Source organism: Dysidea avara, chromosome 15, assembly GCF_963678975.1.
Source record: "Dysidea avara chromosome 15, odDysAvar1.4, whole genome shotgun sequence".
Lineage (NCBI taxonomy): Eukaryota > Metazoa > Porifera > Demospongiae > Dictyoceratida > Dysideidae > Dysidea > Dysidea avara.
In genome coordinates this window covers 11,690,147-11,709,419 of record NC_089286.1, presented here as the reverse complement: position 1 = coordinate 11,709,419, position 19,273 = coordinate 11,690,147, and the positions used below count along the sequence as shown (strand labels likewise).

Here is a 19,273-nt window from a genome sequence, read left to right as displayed (position 1 = left end):
TTTTCACTAATTGTTGACATGACAGGCTAAAAAGTATAGGGATAACTTTAATAATTAAAGTTGTATAGAAGTATACAACCAATATAGATACAAATGCCGGGGGTATGCCCAGGAATTTTCAAAGCAGGTGCCCATTTTCAATATAAAAATTATTATGAAATACAAATGTGATTGTTTATTAGAGTGATGGACTGCCCTATTACAGTACCTTGACCTTCTTTTACAAGCATTGACCATGAAAAGGAAGGAACGTGGTCCTTTGGCTCCCAGCTTTTATTCATCACCATGACATCGCAAGTGCTTATTTAGCAATGGTGGGAAAACGTGCATGTGATGATCAGGAGTACTTATTATATTCTCCTGATGGGAAAGTATACATATTTGATTTGGCCATAAATTATTTAGGTGGTTTGTTTCTTAAAAACTTAGCATGATGCTCACAGTTAAATGATGTCATTAGAATTCAAAGTACATCTCAGCAGGCATTCTAACTTTTTGCCTGAGCATCTTTTTTGTCAAAGGTTAGCGCAAGTTATATATAGACTCCATAATTGACTCTCTTCACTTCTGTACTTGCAATGCTAACCCTTTAGCTGGCAGACAAAAGTTGTAAGATTTCCCAAGTGCTGTTCATAACCGTTGACCATTATTTAGCATGACACGTGTAAATAATTGGTATTTGTCACATCTTCGTGACAATTCAATGCAAATATTTGGATCACTATTTTTATAGTGCTCATAGATGGCTCTTGGAGAAGTGAAATGTTCTTGGCTGCTCTTCTGAAGTTCCAACATGGTAAAAAGTATATTGAAACTCGTTTAACTCAAATATGGTATGGATTCCTATTTCTGCATGTACCTTGTGGCAAACTCTGTAAATGGACAAAAATTGTGTGAACGTTTGACTACTGAAACGATGCAGAGCTGCAAACGATGAAGGAAAGAGTGCAATCAATGCTGTCTAACAGTGGGTATATGTAACCACACAAGTCAAATTATAGATAACGTCCGATTGAAACTATTTGATATAGTTGCTATTACCAGCTATTGGATTGTGCTATGTAAGTTCACAAGTCTTGAAAGTACTTTAAGCAAGCATTGTTTAGTTGTGAAGTTGTGGTCCTTTACCTCTTACAGCTTATAGCACAAAGATTTTAGTCAACAGTCACAGTTAACAATGGAGCACAGGTTATTTGTGCTTCTGGGTTCCAGAGTCATTACTAAACTATGTCCCAGAATAGCTGAAATAAAGTTACACAATTATTTGATTGATATAGATTTGTAATTCAAACATCTTTCAGCAAGACTGCTTCACCGAGAATTGAAACCACATGTAGCTAAACTTACCGCATGTAGCTAAACTTTGTTATGAAGTAATGCATTTTTGATATTCAGTGAAACCCCATGCTTATGCAGAGACACTATGTGTAGTAATTCTCCATACATTTGACATGATTCAGTTTGCAAATGTGGTTACATGTTTAGCAAGTTTATCCCATGCTGACTGTTCAGCATTAGTATTAACATAGATAATATGATGTTTCTTTATGTTTGTACAAAAATTTGTGACTTTGATCATTATGCAAACTGTAAGAGACACAAGCTATAAACTACACTGTTAATAGCCAGAGAGGATCTGCACTCCACAAGTGTTTTATTCTTACATACTGCATTAAGTCATGAAAGGTCTTGCTCATATTGTACTATGCACAATCTGCTCTATTCTGTGTACTTAGAATAGTATGAATCATGGCTCCTCTGAGGCTTGAAAGAAAAATGCAATAGCCATTTCTCTGCTTGTACTTATTGTAATAGTTGTGGCCTTTAAAGGCTTGGAGGTTTTCTAAAACGTTCCACAAATTGGTTGTAGAGCTATTGTAAATTATTAATTGTATAATTATAGTGTGTGATGTTATTTGTTTTGTAGTGTTTCATAATAGTGTTGATGTTTGTCGAGGCTACAGTGGTTCTGGTACGGAATGAAAGTCACATTCGTGTACTCAGAGCACTACGTATTGTGCTACTACTGGACTCAGTGTATTTAACTGGTGTGAGAAGGTTTGTTGTTACTAATGAGCTATTGTATGCATGTATATTATAAGCATGGAGTGTTAGAACCCTCCCTTATATGCTGAAAGACTTAAGACACTCAAATCTGCCAAGTTTATTGTATCATTGTCATGGCTTGTAAAATTCTCAATGTACTTGTAGCTGTGTACAAGGCAGTAAATTTAAATCCTACAATGTAAAACGAACTATAACTTTACAAAAATTTATTTTAGCACTAGTACTAGTACAAGGAAATTTAGTTTTACACAGGAATAGCTAGTATATATATATATCTAATCCAAACCAGCCAAGCTGTAAAAAAAGTGTGCGCCACTCAAAAAGGCTATGGTGAAAAAAGATGTGAAATCCAAGGTGGCGGCCAAGAAATGGCTGTGATGGTAGGTTAATGGTAAAAATTTTAATAATGACAATTCAGGTGAATTTTGTGCCGATTTCACATCTTTTTTCACCATAGCCTTTTTGAGGGCCGCACACTTTTTTTACAGCTTGGCTGTTTTGGATTAGATTTTATTTCTTTTTGTATTTGTATACCCCAAAGCCGGCCTATGGCCGGCTTTGGGACCTTTTAACCTATCTTTTTTTCTTTACCACAGGAAGAAGAAAAGATGAAGTAGATGTACTTTAAATATTTTATCAGTAAATGTACAAATTATATATATAATACATAATATTGATTACAGAAATCTCCATGGTGGTTTCTTTGTAACTGAACACTCTACAAGGTGACTTCTTCTAGATTTTCTCTCTACAGGGTGAATTGTTTGTAGCTGAACGATCTACAAGGTAACTTCTTCTAGCTGATCTCTCTACAGGGTGATTTGTTTGTAGCTGAATTCTGTACAGGTGATTTGTTTGCAGCTGAGCTCTTTACAGAATGGTTTCTTTGTAGCTGAACTCTCTACAAGGTAACTTCTTCTAACTGATCTTTCTACAGGGCAAGTTGTTTGTGGCTGAATTTTCTACAGGGTGATTTCTTTGAAGCTGAACTCTCTACATGGTGGTTTCTTTGTAACTGAACTCTCTACAAGGTAACTTCTTCTAACTGATCTTTCTACAGGGCAATTTGTTTGTGGCTGAATTTTCTACAGGGTGATTTCTTTGCAGCTGAACTCTCTGCATGGTGGTTTCTTTGTACTCTACAAGGTAATTTCTTCTAGCTGATCTCTCTACAGGGAGATTTGTTTGTAGCTGAACTATCTACAAGGTAACTTCTTCTAGCTGATCTCTCTACAGGGTGATTTGTTTGTAGCTGAATTCTGTACAGGTGATTTGTTTGCAGCTGAGCTCTTTACAGAATGGTTTCTTTGTAGCTGAACTCTCTACAAGGTAACTTCTTCTAACTGATCTTTCTACAGGGTGATTTGTTCGTAGCTGAACTATCTACAAGGTAATTTCTTCTAGCTGATCTCTCTACAGGGAGATTTGTTTGTAGCTGAACTATCTACAAGGTAACTTCTTCTAGCTGATCTCTCTACAGGGTGATTTGTTTGTAGCTGAATTCTGTATAGGTGATTTGTTTGCAGCTGAGCTCTTTACAGAATGGTTTCTTTGTAGCTGAACTCTCTACTAGGTAACTTTTCTAGCTGATGTCTCTACAAGGTAACTAGTTTGTAGCTGAACTCTCTACATTGTGGTTTCTTTGTAACTGAACTTTCTACAAGGTGACTTCTTCTAGCTGATCTTTCTACAGGGTGATTTGTTTGTAGCTGAACTCTCTACAAGGTGACTTCTTCTAGCTGATCTCTCTACAGGGAGATTTGTTTGTAGCTGAACTATCTACAAGATAACTTCTTCTAACTGATCTCTCTACAGGGTGGTTTGTTTGTAGCTGAATTCTGTATAGGTGATTTGTTTGCAGCTGAGCTCTTTACAGAATGGTTTCTTTGTAGCTGAACTCTCTACAAGGTAACTTTTCTAGCTGATGTCTCTACAAGGTAACTAGTTTGTAGCTGAACTCTCTACATGGCGGTTTCTTTGTAACTGAACTTTCTACAAGGTGACTTCTTCTAGGTGATCTTTCTACAGGGTGATTTGTTTGTAGCTGAATTATCTACAAGATAACTTCTTCTAGCTGATCTCTCTACAGGGTGATTTGTTTGTAGCTGAATTCTGTATAGGTGATTTGTTTGCAGCTGAGCTCTTTAAAGAATGGTTTCTTTGTAGCTGAACACTCTACAAGGTAACTTCTTCTAGCTGATCTTTCTACAGGGTGACTTGTTTGAAGCTGAACTCTCTACAAGGTAACTTCTTCTAGCTGATCTCTGTACAGGGAGATTTGTTTGTAGCTGAACTCTCTACATGATGGTTTCTTTGTAACTGAACTTTCTACAAGGTGACTTCTTCTAGCTGATCTTTCTACAGGGTGATTTGTTTGTAGCTGAACTATCTACAAGATAACTTCTTCTAGCTGATCTCTCTACAGGGTGATTTGTTTGTAGCTGAATTCTGTATAGGTGATTTGTTTGCAGCTGAGCTCTCTACAAGGTAACTTCTTCTAACTGATCTCTGTACAGGGAGATTTGTTTGTAGCTGAACTCTCTACATGATGGTTTCTTTGTAACTGAACTTTCTACAAGGTGACTTCTTCTAGCTGATCTTTCTACAGGGTGATTTGTTTGTAGCTGAATTCTGTATAGGTGATTTGTTTGCAGCTGAGCTGTTTAAAGAATGGTTTCTTTGTAGCTGAACTCTCTACAAGGTAACTTCTTCTAGCTGATCTCTGTACAGGGAGATTTGTTTGTAGCTGAACTCTCTACATGATGGTTTCTTTGTAACTGAACTTTCTACAAGGTGACTTCTTCTAGCTGATCTTTCTACAGGGTGATTTGTTTGTAGCTGAATTCTGTATAGGTGATTTGTTTGCAGCTGAGCTCTTTAAAGAATGGTTTCTTTGTAGCTGAACTCTCTACAAGGTAACTTCTTCTAGCCGATCTCTCTACAGGGAGATTTGTTTGTAGCTGAACTCTCTACAGGTGATTTGTTTGCAGCTGAACTCTCTGCATGATGGTTTCTTTGTAGCTGAACTCTCTACAAGGTAACTTCTTCTAGCTGATCTCTCTACAGGGTGATTTGTTTGTAGCTGAATTCTGTATAGGTGATTTGTTTGCAGCTGAGCTCTTTAAAGAATGGTTTCTTTGTAGCTGAACTCTCTACAAGGTAACTTCTTCTAGCTGATCTTTCTACAGGGTGATTTATTTGAAGCTGAACTCTCTCTACAAGGTAACTTCTTCTAGCTGATCTCTCTACAGGGAGATTTGTTTGTAGCTGAACTCTCTACAGGTGATTTGTTTGCAGCTGAACTCTCTACATGATGGTTTCTTTGTAGCTGAACTCTCTACAAGGTAACTTCTTCTAGCTGATCTTTCTACAGGGTGATTTGTTTGAAGCTGAACTCTCTACAAGGTAACTTCTTCTAGCTGATCTCTGTACAGGGAGATTTGTTTGTAGCTGAACTCTCTACATGATGGTTTCTTTGTAGCTGAACTCTCTACAAGGAAACTTCTTCTAGCCGATCTCTCTACAGGGAGATTTGTTTGCAGCTGAACTCTCTGCATGATGGTTTCTTTGTAGCTGAACTCTCTACAAGGTAACTTCTTCTAGCTGATCTCTCTACAGGGAGATTTGTTTGTAGCTGAACTCTCTACATGATGGTTTCTTTGTAGCTGAACTCTCTGCAAGGTAACTTCTTCTATTGATCTCTCTACAGGGCGATTTGTTTGTAGCTGAACTCTCTACATGGTGGTTTCTTTGTAGCTGAACTCTACAAGGTGATTTCTTCTAGCTGAACTATCTCTTTCCATAGTTGCATGAACTCCCTACAAGTACAAGGTAACTTCTTCTAGCTGATCTCTCTACAGGTTGACTTGTTTGTAGCTGATCCCTATACAGGTTACTTGTTTCTAGCTGATCTCTTGAATTTTCTTCAGGGTGACTGCTCTATTACGATGACTGCTCTATTAGAGTATCTCGATCTCGCACTTGCTGCACCAAGTTGGATTTCGTGTTATAACTCCGTGGCTTTAAGTCTGATTCTTCTACACCATTAATGAGCCTTTCTAAGATGATTACTCCATCTGTACAACGATTTTCAAAACATTACCCCAAGCGGTTTATCTGGTAGGCGTGGCAAGCAGTCATTTTTTTATTAGCTAATCTCGATTGCGCAATTTGTTACACACTGTTGGTTTTTTCGTTGTATCTTCCTGGTTTTTAGCTCGATTTCTTTCAAACCACAAAAGGTTTGAAGTTCAATAGTTAACCTATTCACCCACCGATTTGCAGCTTCTTCCCATACGCGGTTTACCCTGTAGGCATGACAACATATTGGTGTTATTTTTCGTGAATAATCGCTTATAACTCTTTGCCTGTTTATGGTATTCCAGCCAAAGTTGATACCGAGATGCGCCTTTATATCCCCCTTCTGTGTGCCAAATTTCAAGACAATCAGATATAGAAGAAAAAACCAAGAAACTATGCCAATTTTTGAAGTCGCATATCTCGGGAACGCGTGAAGCGATTTTGCTCAAATTTGAAATGTAGAGTGCTGAAGTTGGAGGGCATGTTCACAGCAAAAATCGTCTTGTTTCATCAAGGAAGCACAGAGCTACGCATGTGCGAAAATTGCGTTTTCTTTCTTCCTGTCAATATACTCGCGAGTGTTGCGCGCCGGCTTCTTGGGCCGCACGACACACTACCGTGTGTCTTGATATATTAAAATTATTAATTTAACAATGAAGTGGGATCCAAGCTATAAATGTAGTGGAACAAAAAATGAATAATAGTATAGCGGCACAACCAAAAAATTGTGCACTTTTTCATAAAGCCATGAAACTTTCCACATTAATAGTAGTCCTCAATACATGTATTTTTAGATATAGTGCCATCGCTGATTTGACCTTTGGTGACCTTTATGGCTATTTTTGTACAGAAAATTGATCGCTTTTGTCTTTACCTCCCTGAGGCAGTAATTAACTTGTTAAAACATGGTACCAAACAAAAGATGTTGCTCATAGAAACAACTTGGTTTTATTTGAAGTCAATAGGTGATTTCATTCTTAGGATATGAGTATTTTTATTTGCTGCAAAATTTGATAAATTTATGCATAATTATCTGCCCACAGGTAATTCACAGCTGGAGGGCAGGAAAATTTATCAAATTTTGCATCTAGTAAAAATGATCATAACTTTGTAATGAAATCACCTATTGACTTCAAATAAAAACCAAGTTGTTTCTATTAGCAAGATCTTTTGTTTGGTATCATGTTTTAACAAGTTAATTACTGCCTCAGGGAGTTAAAGACAAAAATGATTGATTTTCTGTACAAAAATGGCCGTAAAAGTCACCAAAGGTCAACTCAGCGATGGCACTATATCTAAAATTACATGTCATGAGGAATACTATTTATGTGGAAAGTTTCATGGTTTCATGAAAAAGTGCACAATATTGCTAATTTTTGGGGGCTACGCCACTAAAATATAATGGTATTACAACATAGCTCGGTGGGAGAATCCCTACATTGGCAGGTTATAACAATCATTTTGTTCAATGCCAAAGTAGGGATTTTCCCACTGAGCTATGTTGTGATACCATCATTCATCTATTGTTTCACTACTTTTTATCACTTGGATCCCTACTTCATTATAATTTTAGCATACAGCATACACATGTGACTGTTCTATTAGGGTGACTGCTGTATTCCAGTATCTCGAGTCAACCAGAAGTGTGTCCACTATTTCATATTTTCATTGTGCTAGCATTATGAATACAGTAGGCCAAAAATAATGTAGTGTGTCATTGTGAGTGAGTAAATAGATTGTTTAAGAGGTATGGTCTTGGTGTTTGATTGTTACTAAGCAACCAAAATCACATTGATAGGCATGGTATTGAACTGATAGTGTAGTTACAGGTATCTACTGAGCATAAGCACATAAATAAGTTTGCAGAATCTAAATATGCTGCTCAACGAAAGTGTTGATAGGGAAGATTAATGCTGCATGAAGAAGGACAAAGCCCCGCCTGATTGAAGATAAAAGGAAAGACAAGGCACAGAAGATACACACTCATTGAAACCCCAAAAGGAACATCACAGCAGTGAGTTTGATATTGTAACGTAAATAGTGGCCATGTACTGCTTCCTTTGGCCTCCAGCTTTGCAACTGTGGTCAGGCAGACAGACTGACAGGCAGGCAGGCATGCTGGCAGGCAGGCATGCTGGCAGGGAGGTAGACAAAAATTTGAGTTTGGTAATTTTTGAAGAAAAAAATCTATAATCCTGCCGCCTGTAAGTGTTTTCTTTGAGCCTGTAGGGGGGTCGATCCAACCCTTGAAATTTTTGAAAAAATTCATGGCGCCGTAACTTCCGCATGCTTTGGGCTATTACAATGGGGTCATGTTTAACAGATTGCTTGATGAATGGGGACTCCAGTGATGTATAGTTTTAAGCCAAAAGACAACGAGGAAGTCGTAAAGAACATCATGTAAAACAAGACGCCATTTTATAAACACGCGTAATTTCCTCTTCAAAATAAACACGGCCATAACTCCTGCATACTTCAGTATACGGATTTTGAATAAACATCATGGGATTCGCCGCTTGATTCTGCATAAAATGGTTCTTAGTTTTTGATTATGGGAGTTACCATCACCGACATATGGACGCTTGCCGAATTGGTGTCAAAAATCACGATGTAGCATCTGGAAGAAAGGCTAAGGGTTGTATGGCATGTTCCACTCCTATGATTCACCTGATAATCGCTGTAGAGGTGAGCCATTGTATTTAGATCGCCTTCATAAAGTTTCCTTGTGTCTAGGAAGAAGAGTTTAGACCATACAGCGAATAATCTATTAATACCACAAAACCGCAAATATTTTAAACAAACTTTTCAGGTCTCAAAGGGGGTTTTTAATGCTGTATTTAATGTTAGATGGACTAATACTTTTTTGTAAAGGTGATTTTTTTCATGTAAGATGCTTCTTGTATCTGCCCCTTATTTTTTACAACTAAATTTTTATGTAATTGTCATTTTCATTACAAGACTACTGTCTTCCATATTACCAATTAATAATTTCAGTCAAAGAACTTCTTCTAAATAGAAGACATCTTTTACAATACCACACCACCGAACTCATATTAATCTCACAATCAATCTTGTGAAGTGTGACTATGAGAAGAATAACACAAAGTGTATCATACACGCACACCTATCTGCAACATCTTGAGTTAACAATATATATACACTGCATTAACGGTGATATACGTAGAGGTAAGTGCGTGAATGTCACCTTAACATTCCAGAACCAGTGCTTTATACTAACTTTTCCCTTGATCTGAGGTTTGAAAGGGGTACACATGCCAGTGTGTATGTATCAAACAGTACGGCTGTACTGTTTAAGTAGGGATACTCCCAAAAGTAACAAGCGTTGCCTAAAATGTCACCTTTAAAAGCCATCCTAGAGACATTTTACACAACAAAAATCACCTTTTCAGAATAATATTAGTCCATCTAACATCAAATACAGCATTAAAAACAAGAAATCATGTATATAGAGGCAGTTGCATATAGAATTTTAGATAACAGTGAAACTCGCATATTTGTCTGCCTGCCTGCCTGCCCATCTGTTCACCCACCTGCCTGCCTGTCTGATCACAGTCGCAAGATTGGAGGACAAACAAAGCAGTGCACAGCCACCATTTTATGCTGCAATAACAAACTCACTAGTGTCATGTGCCTTTTGGGGTTCTGATGGATGTGTGTCCTCTGCATCTCTTGTCTTTCCTTTTATCTTCAATCAGGCTGGTCATCTTCTTCTTCATGTAATGAAACCATATTGAGGCAATAATTTTCTGCATCAACACTTTCCTTAAAGGTTCACTGAAATGGAAAATTTACTTACCATTTTATTGAATAAATAGGTTGTTTGTATCATGCAATGCACAAAAACACCTTTTTAATAATTCAATTATGTTGTTGTAGAAAGATATCTAGCCACAAAGTTTAGTTACGTCATGCTGTGATGCAAGACAAAGAACCGGAAGTACTGTTATTACACACTTTGCAATGGGAAAGGTAGATAAACAGTGGAAATCTAACGTGCAGATGGCAATGCCCAAGTTCTCCTTTTCAATTTCATAGTGTTCCAACATTAGTTGAGCGTTCTGCTGGAAAACAATAGCGGGGTTGTTCTGTAGTTGCCTGTAGCAGGTCGACCTGTGTGCTTTGCACTATCGAAGCTCATGCTTCATTGAAGTAAGATTAGTTTGATTTGTTTACAAAGCTGGGTTAGCAGTACCATGAAACAAACAATGGTATCTATATTACACTTTCCTGAGTCTCTTCTCCGCCTGTTAGAGATAATGTCTTGCAGGTGCCATCGTACTGAATTGTTTTTTCCTCGCATTTCTCTACCTCCATCTGCTGTATGGACACTTCAGTGTATTCAAAACATCTTAAGAAATAATCTCAGACATGTTGCGCCCACTGTACTGTTGATTTACAGGCGTTCTCGAGTGTTCTTTACCACAAGACCAGCGTAAATTCATTTACTGGCTTGTAACTGGTTGCAGTACAAGTTCTTACCATGTTTTAAGTTGTTACAGTAGATATGACGTGAAACTAAATCAAATCTAGCTGTACATGTATGCTTCTTTCGCTTCAATGGCACCTCACGCGTACTAAAGTTTCTTTGTCTGATGCATTATGATGTAATATAATTGACAAACCACAATACACTAAAATGTGTTATATCTGCTAAACAAAACAAAATCTGACTAAATCACATGCACCAACCTATCCCACTAGTAGCAAGGATTGATAATAGCCAAAGTGTATTTTACCATTTCAGTGGACCTTTAAGCAGCATATTTAGATGCCACAAAATTATTTAAAGCACTACGGTTTGTGACTACACTTACCATATACAGTGTAACTTTACTCATTTTGCAAAATCCTTACCTAAACGATAAACAAGTCTCTAATTGCAAGTGCCTAAATCAACCAGCAATTATTCACCTGGGTTGCTGAAGAATTGTGGATGAGCTCTTGTCTTCTTTGTGGATAACTCAGTAATAATAAAGTGACATTGATAAATTAAAAATCTAACCTATCAATATTTCTATATACTGATTTTGATCACTAACAGGTACTGTTTCACTATAAATTGCTATGTCTGATCATTTAATCTACTGGGGTGTGGAATATACCAGTTATAACATGATTACTGTGGAATATGACTGAATATAAGCACTCTCCCTCAAGTACTCTTGGGATCATATGCATATATAATTATTTCAACCATATCCCTCATAAGTGTGTTATAATTATATAATAAATAAATTTAAAAATGGATCACTGATAAAGTAGTGAAAGTCTCAACTCTTTTGTTCTTTACTATAAACACTATTATATCAACTAAAGTTTCAATTACCTAGCTTTGTTTAATTGTATACCATATATCCTCACAACCGAAGCTTTCCATATACTTGTGTCATTATGACATGTTTGAATCCTCAATAAAGCCTTGTAGATTATTATTATCCTTGTGTTAGTTTTGATCATTATCTGCAATCAAACTTTTTGTGTTCCAATATTAATGCACCCATGAAATATTCCTGCAGTTCCCACACATGTAGGTAATTTACGCATGTAGTAGAGTCATATTAGTTATACCACAGATACTCGATCATGCTTTGCCTGATTCACTCATGCCTAATTACATAAAGATATTATAGTCTAGCATCTTGTTAAATCCTCATGTGTAGTAGCGATGTTGTTTATACATATGTGCAACATGCTTAATACTTTCATAGATTTTACATATGAAGCTGTGCTTCAAAACCATTATACACATCATCCATTCACTGTAGGATAGTGCGACAAATATTCCAAAGTTTTCAGCCTATTTTTGAGGTGCTTTACCTTTTGTTCTTCTTCATTACATTATTTTCTGCTACTGGTAAGTGTTATTTACTAAGTAGTTTGTATGGCATGTACATGAGTTTCTTCTGCAGGATATTATCTTTTTGCTTCTGATTCACCAACAAACTATGTGAGTGTCTTAGTTTTGTGCCTAATATGAGAGCAAATATGTAGTTGTAGTTTTTGGATACTATATAAAAGAGGGTTTATACTTAACACCATGGCAAAGTAAAAATTCAACTGCTCATAACTACCAATCATGGGATTCGGCATTGTTGCAATAAAAAGTTTTTTATTATAATTGTGACTGTCTCTGGGAAAACCGGTCTTATCGCCCATTTAAAAGTATCGAGAAACGTCGGTTTTAAACATTCAGTGTGTTGTAGCTGGCCAATGGTGGTAGGTACTCATACCAACTTTTCACATGTTTCACAGCAATTTCTTACCTTCCTGATCATCCACTGAAGAAGTAGTCAGCAGCTAAGTTTCCCAACATTTTAGATAGTTTTTAAACCGAGGTTGTCTGTATCAGGCGAGCTCCAGAAGGGTGGGAGGCGGGGGCCCTGGAAGGCGGGAAAGATGGTGTTCAAAAATTGAAAAGAAACATGCTGGGATGAACTGGGCCAAGTTATAGGCCATTCAGGGCTCAGAACTGGCTAAAATGAAAGGAAATTTACAGCACAGGTCATTGTCCAACACCACGGAGCTGTACAGCCACACACAGCCATCACCTGGTTGGCCAGGGCTCCATCAAGACCCAAGACCACTCGTACGGCTCGCCACTGTGCTCTGAAAAAGCAGCCAGCAAAAGTAGACCACTTCACTCTGGTCAACTGTGGCAGTGAAACTTGATAGTGCATTCATTAAGCTTTGTGTTTGTGTGAAAAAATCAAACTTCCTGTCTTGGGCGATAAAAACAGTTTTCGTAGATCCAGTCACAATTATAGAATTAAGTTTTGTACATGTATCCATTCCTTTTAATGGCAAGTGAATACTTCTAAAATCATGGTTATGACATGGTTATGGTAATCATTGTCAAATTATTAGGGTACTGCATGCCTGTTGCAGGCTAATAGTCCACTATAGGCAATACCTACGTAAGCCAATAAGAACACATCCACTGGATTCATTTTAGTAGTGTAAACAAGAGCCCACTGGCTAAATTGGGATAAGCACATGGGTTGTATCAAAGAATTTATATGAGGAATGGAAACTCTGCACATGGTGTATTTACAGTGATTATATACATCTAGTTTTTGATAATACACTTATAACATTTGAAAACAATGTTCATCTATCCATGGCAAGCCAGACCAGCCCACCATATTAAGACTGTAAGCTATACTGTGTATTTCAGTGGGTTGCCTATAAGTAGCTTGTACATCTATATAGCAGTTGTACAAATTAAGCCTTTTTCTTGAATTTTTTTTTGCAGCAATTCAGTTCATTGAGAGAGTCGTTTGTGAGCTTATACATAGCATCAACTACTTCCAAGTATGTATGCACTGGTGCACTTGCACTTATAACTAACATAATGCATGCAAAGTTCTTTTATGTTGTTCATTTCTTACATGTGCGGCAGACATTAATTTTGTTGAAATGTTATACAGTTGTGTACTTTAATACAATAAGAGCAAACCATCAACCGTCAATTAATGTTAAAAAAAATTTACAATTGTTACTTTCACACAATTTTATTAAGTATCCAATATGAAAAACTGGAACTTTACTGTTCTTATCATTAAAATTTAACCTAAGAAATTTTACATCCAATTATTGTTGTCTAATAAAACATTCAAATTTCAGTACTTCCATTTATGCACTAGTTAATATCTATATATTTATTGTGATTGTGTGTTGGTTAGATATTGTGTAATATTAGAAAGGGGGATTACTTCTGCATCATGCCTGCGATTATCAGAGTAAGCTCAGACATTTTTTCATATGATGATCTCAGTATGTAAAGCTGTAGATAAGTCTCAAGGCCTAGCTGAAAAGTTAAACACAACTAACAGTTTGTTTTCCCATAATATTTATATCTAATCCAAAACAGCCAAGCTGTAAAAAAAGAGTGCGGCCCTCAAAAAGACTATAGTGAAAAAAGATGTGAAATCCAAGGTGGCGGCCAAGAAATGGCTGTGATGGTAGGTTAATGGCAAAAATTTTAATTACGACAATTCAGGTGAATTTGCGTTACCTCCTCCACTAGGATTTGGCACCAAATTCACCTGAATTGTCGTAATTAAAACTTTTACCATTAACCTACCATCACAGCCATTTCTTGGCCGCCACCTTGGATTTCACATCTTTTTTCACTATAGCCTTTTTGAGGGCCGCACTCTTTTTTTACAGCTTGGCTGTTTTGGATTAGATTTCACTTCTTTATATATTTGTATACCCCAAAGCCCTTTAGGGCTTCCTTCTAACTTGTTTTTTTTTCTTTTCTGCAGGAATTGTGGAACAAAGGAAGAAATGTTGTGTACAGTTTTTTGTCTGATTAAAAATATTTGTATATTTAACAATGAAAGATAATCATACTGTAGGTAATAAGGTGACTTCTTATACATATCTGAACTGTAGCTGAAACTCCCATTGTTTGTAGCTGAACTCAGTGACTTGTTTCTAGCTGAACTCTCTACATGATGATTTGTTTCCAACACATATTTCTACAGGGTGATTTGTTTGTAGCTGATCCCTATAAGGTAACTTGTATCTAGCTGATATCTCTACAGGTGACTTGTTTGTAGCTGATCTCTCTACAGGGTGATTTGTTTGTAGCTGAACTCTCTACATGATGGTTTCTTTGTAGCTGAATTCTCTACAAGGTAACTTCTTCTAGCTGATCTTTCTACAGGGTGACTTGTTTGTAGCTGAACTCTCTACATGATGGTTTCTTTGTAGCTGAATTCTCTACAAGGTAACTTCTTCTTGGTGATCTCTCTACAGGGTTACTTGTTTGTAGTTGAACTTTCTACATGATGGTTTCTTTGTAGCTGAACTCTCTACAAGGTAACTTCTTCTAGCTGATCTTTCTACAGGGCAATTTATTTGTAGCTGAATTCTCTACAGGGTGGTTTGTTTGCAGCTGAACTCTCTACATGGTGGTTTCTTTGTAGCTGAACTCTCTACAAGGTGACTTCTTATAGCTGAACTATCTGCACAGTGATCTTTTCATAGCTGAACTCTCTACAGGGTAATTTGTTTGTAACTGAACTCTCGACAATATTATTTGTTTCTAGCTGATCTCTCTATAGGGTAACTTGTTTGTAGCTGAACTCTCTACAGGATGGTTTCTTTGTAGCTGATCTCTCTACAGGGTGACTTGTTTATAGCTGAACTCTGTACAAGGTGATTTGTTTGCAGCTGAACTCTCTACAGGGTGGTTTTTTTGTAGCTAAACTCTCTACAAGGTGACTTCTTCTAGCTGATCTCTATACAGGGCAATTTGTTTGTAGCTGAATTCTCTACAGGGTGATTTGTTTGCAGCTGAACTCTCTACATGATGATTTCTTTGTAGCCAAACACTATGCAGGGTGATGAAATTGTAGCTGAACTCTCTACAGGGTGATTTGTTTGTAGGTGAACTCTCTACAGGATAGTTTCTTTGTAGCTGAACTCTCTGCAAGGTAATTTCTTCTAGCTGATCTCTCTACAATGTAACTTCTTGTAGCTGATCTCTCTACTGGGTGACTTGTGTCTAGTTGTACACTCTACAAGGTGATTTGTTTGTAGCTGAATACTCTACAGGGTGATTTTTTGTAGCCAAACTCTCTGCAGGGTGATTTGTTTGTGCTGAACTCTCTACAGGATGGTTTCTTTGTTGCTGATGTCGCTCTAGGTGACTTCTTTCTAGCTGATCTCTCTACAGGATGGTTTCTTTCTAGCTGAACTCTCTACAGGGTGATTTTTTTCTAGCTGAACTCTCTAGGGTGATTACTTCACAGCTGAACCCTCTACAAGGTGGCTTCTTCTATCTGATCTCTCTACAGTGTGATTTGTTTGTAGCTGAACTCTCTACAAGGTGACTTTTCTAGCTGAGCTCTCTCTTATTTCTAGCTGATCTCTCTACAGAGTAACTTGTTAGTCTAGCTGAAGTCTTTACATGGTGAATTTTGGTTGTTAAACTCTCTGAATGAAGACTTGTTTGTAGCAGAGCCTCTACAGAATAAATTGTTTGTAGCTGAACTCTCTACAGGGTGCATGACTTGTTTATAGCTGAACTCTCTCCAGTGTGACTTGTAATAACCTACCAATTTTTCACGCATATTTTTGCTACTTAAATTATACACCTTCAATAAACGTTTCACAAGCTGCCATTCCAGTTAATGGTAGCCAATGCTTAGTACTTCATAATGCACTTTACTGGATTAAAATCCATGTGGTATTTATTGAAATACAGCAAATCAAAGTTTGAGAAATAAAAATCCCCATAGGGAGCCCATACAAATAATTGCGTACGTAATTCTAATTGGAAGAATGTGGCATCGGTGATAGGCGAAGTTTCCGAGTGTTTCCACGTGAATCTGCTGCTGATGAGGACGAAGAAAGTAGTTCTGGGCAAACCGATATGCTGATTTCGATTTTGCCATGTGTTTTCTGATTGGAGGACGATTGATGTTGGATTACAATGGAAACATGGCCCTTGTAAAGGTAAATCGCCATCTAACACTGTTCAGAATTCAGCATTACAATCACCTTGGGCTTCAAGGCACCCCCCTGCATCAATGCAAGTATAGTTTGAAGGTGAGCAGTTTGTTGTCTTGTGCGGAATTGCAAAATAAGGTTCAAGGTTGAGCATAATGTTTTCAAAAGTGGAGACTGGCATGTGATACCAGCCTTACATGGCTTCACATTTACCTGTTGTTATATTCTGGTGTATTTACTGCTGTTTTGATCCATTTTATAGCAACTTCAGTGATTGTAATTTTGATCAGAAACTATTTTATAATTTCTCTTTGTAGTATAGTGATGTCATTGTGTTATATGATAATTATCATCCTTAGTGCTTACAATGTGACAAATAAAGCTGAGCAGTGTCCAAACAAATCTATTTTAAAAATAATGTTGCTCTTACATTGTGTTATCTGATTGTCATGTTTCCGAAGTATGTATTAATTATGATTAATTTTGTGATTCCAGTACTTACCATGTTATATAATATTACTAGTTAGTTATCCCTGAAAATGCATTAGGTACCTGTGTATACTTAGTGTTACACATTACACACAGTTTTTTTTTTGTATCACTTGCTTTATTCATGTAATATTCTGAGTGGTCAGTCTATAAAGAAGTGGTCACTTTTGAGAGGTTTTACCTAGTTCACATGCTGTTCTCCATAAAATAGATATGTGGTGAAAATTTCATGTCGTTATTAGTTTCCTATCTAGATTTATGACACTTTGAATATTGTGTTTGGTGCCATGCAATATACATAAAAAGCATTGAAAATTCTGTACACAAAAATCATCACACTGTCAACTTCTTTTCCTTGTATCTTTTGATAGGAACCACTGATTGAGGTGAGGTTTGTACTAAAATTACCCTGAAAAAAGCACAATATTTGTCATATCAATAAATGTATGGATTGTTAATTATTTAATTTAGTTGGAAATCTCTACTTGTAATGTTCTGAATCACTACAGCAATATATTTGTAGCAGAACTCTCTATAGGGTGACTTGCTTCTTGTTGAACTGTCTATAAGATTAACTGTTTGCAGCTGAACTTCTATAATGGAGCAAATAAATTAGCTGAATGCTCTATTAGGGTGACTGTTCTATTAGAGTATCTCGATCTCGCATTTGTCACAAGCAGTTGGCTTTCGAATCATAACTCAGTGGTTTGTAATCCGATTCTTCTGTACTACTGCAAGGAATTTCTATGAAGATTATTCCAGCTATACACCGATTTTCAACTCATTGCTCTAAGCGGTTTGCCTAGTAGGCGTAAAAACTAACACTTTTTTTATTCATAAAAATCGATCGCGTAATTGTGACACAGGTTGGGTTTTGTGTCATATCTCCATAGTCTTTATCTCGATTCCTTTCAAACCACCAAAAGGCAGTTCTACGATGGTTACTCCATCTACATAGCAATTTTCAACTCATTCCATGGAGCGGTTTACCCTGTAGGCGTGACAACAAATCGATCTTGTTTTACGCAAATAATCGGTCATACCTCCCGCACCATTCATCGGATTTGCACCACATTTGATGCTAGGATTCGCCTTTGAACTCCCTTTCTGTGTGCCAAATTTCAAGGCGATCGGAGCACAAGTTTGCGTTTTACAGCAATTTTTGCAAGTGTACAAAATCACGAAGAAGAAAAAAAAACATGAGGAAAAAAAATCGAAACTTTGGCAGCTCGTATCTCGGAAATGGCTGGAGAGATTTCCTTCAAATTTGGTATGTAGACTCCCCTGGCTGGCAGGCAACTCTGTAGTAAATTTGGTTCCACTCGGATAAGGAATCACCGAGATACAAAAGTGTGAAAATGACGTTTTCTTTCTTCCTGTCAATATACCCACGGTGTGGCGCGCCGGCTTCTTGGGCCGCACGACACACTATCGTGTGTCTTGATCTGATAATAGCTTAATGAGTCTGGTGCTATTCATGCTGTGTATATGAGTTTATACCAATGACCATTTATATTTTGAGAAAAGGTAGCAAATAAATTACCAGAAATAATAAATTAGATTTTGTATGGATCATATGTGACCGGATTTCACATAACAAGGCTTCCACACACACAAAATCAAACTTACGTTTTTACCAGAAATGGATTGCTGGCCTAATACACTATCATATTCCACACTGTGCTTCCTTCAGGACTGGCAAGTTTGGTTTCTGTGGCAGCTTTCTTCCGACCCTGTCAAAGCCACGAGTGGGAGATTGGTGCCATTGAATGACCATGGCTTTGTGATAATGGTGTGTAGTGAGCTGGGACTTCACAGAGAGCTCGCCAATAGTGTTCTCAAGTCAATTTGGAGTGATTTGAGGGCTATGGAGGGCCATGGAGAGCCCAAACTTGGCCTCTGGATTCCAATTGTCTTCTTGCTTCATTTTATACCCCTATATTGAGCCCACCCACTGCCCCCCACCCTCCCACCCTCCCACCCTATTACTACCACCTGTGATATTATTACCCCCTCGAGAAAAGCTGCCTAAAACAGGGCTAATTTTGGGTATCAGAAATGTATACACCCACTCAGTGATAGCTAGTAAATAGATGCATACTTGGTGCAAATTGTGTTTGCACAGCTGTAGGCACTGGGAAGTTATTACACAATG

The 19,273-nt window shown here is 37.3% G+C and overlaps 1 protein-coding gene across 3 annotated transcripts in view; it reads left to right on the top strand.

Annotated features, from left to right (window-relative positions):
* The window catches only part of LOC136245097 (two pore calcium channel protein 1-like), a 147,086-nt gene that overhangs the window by 25,875 nt on the left and 101,938 nt on the right, over positions 1–19,273 (top strand). For 2 of the 3 annotated variants that reach the window (XM_066036614.1, XM_066036613.1), the window contains exons 5-8: positions 1,928–2,058; positions 11,934–12,022; positions 12,078–12,115; positions 13,421–13,479. In XM_066036614.1, coding sequence (XP_065892686.1) covers positions 1,928–2,058; positions 11,934–12,022; positions 12,078–12,115; positions 13,421–13,479 — 317 coding nt within the window. Of the gene's footprint in view, positions 1–1,927; positions 2,059–10,042; positions 10,138–11,933; positions 12,023–12,077; positions 12,116–13,420; positions 13,480–19,273 lie in introns of those variants that run through there. The other variant, XM_066036615.1, reaches the window with a different exon arrangement.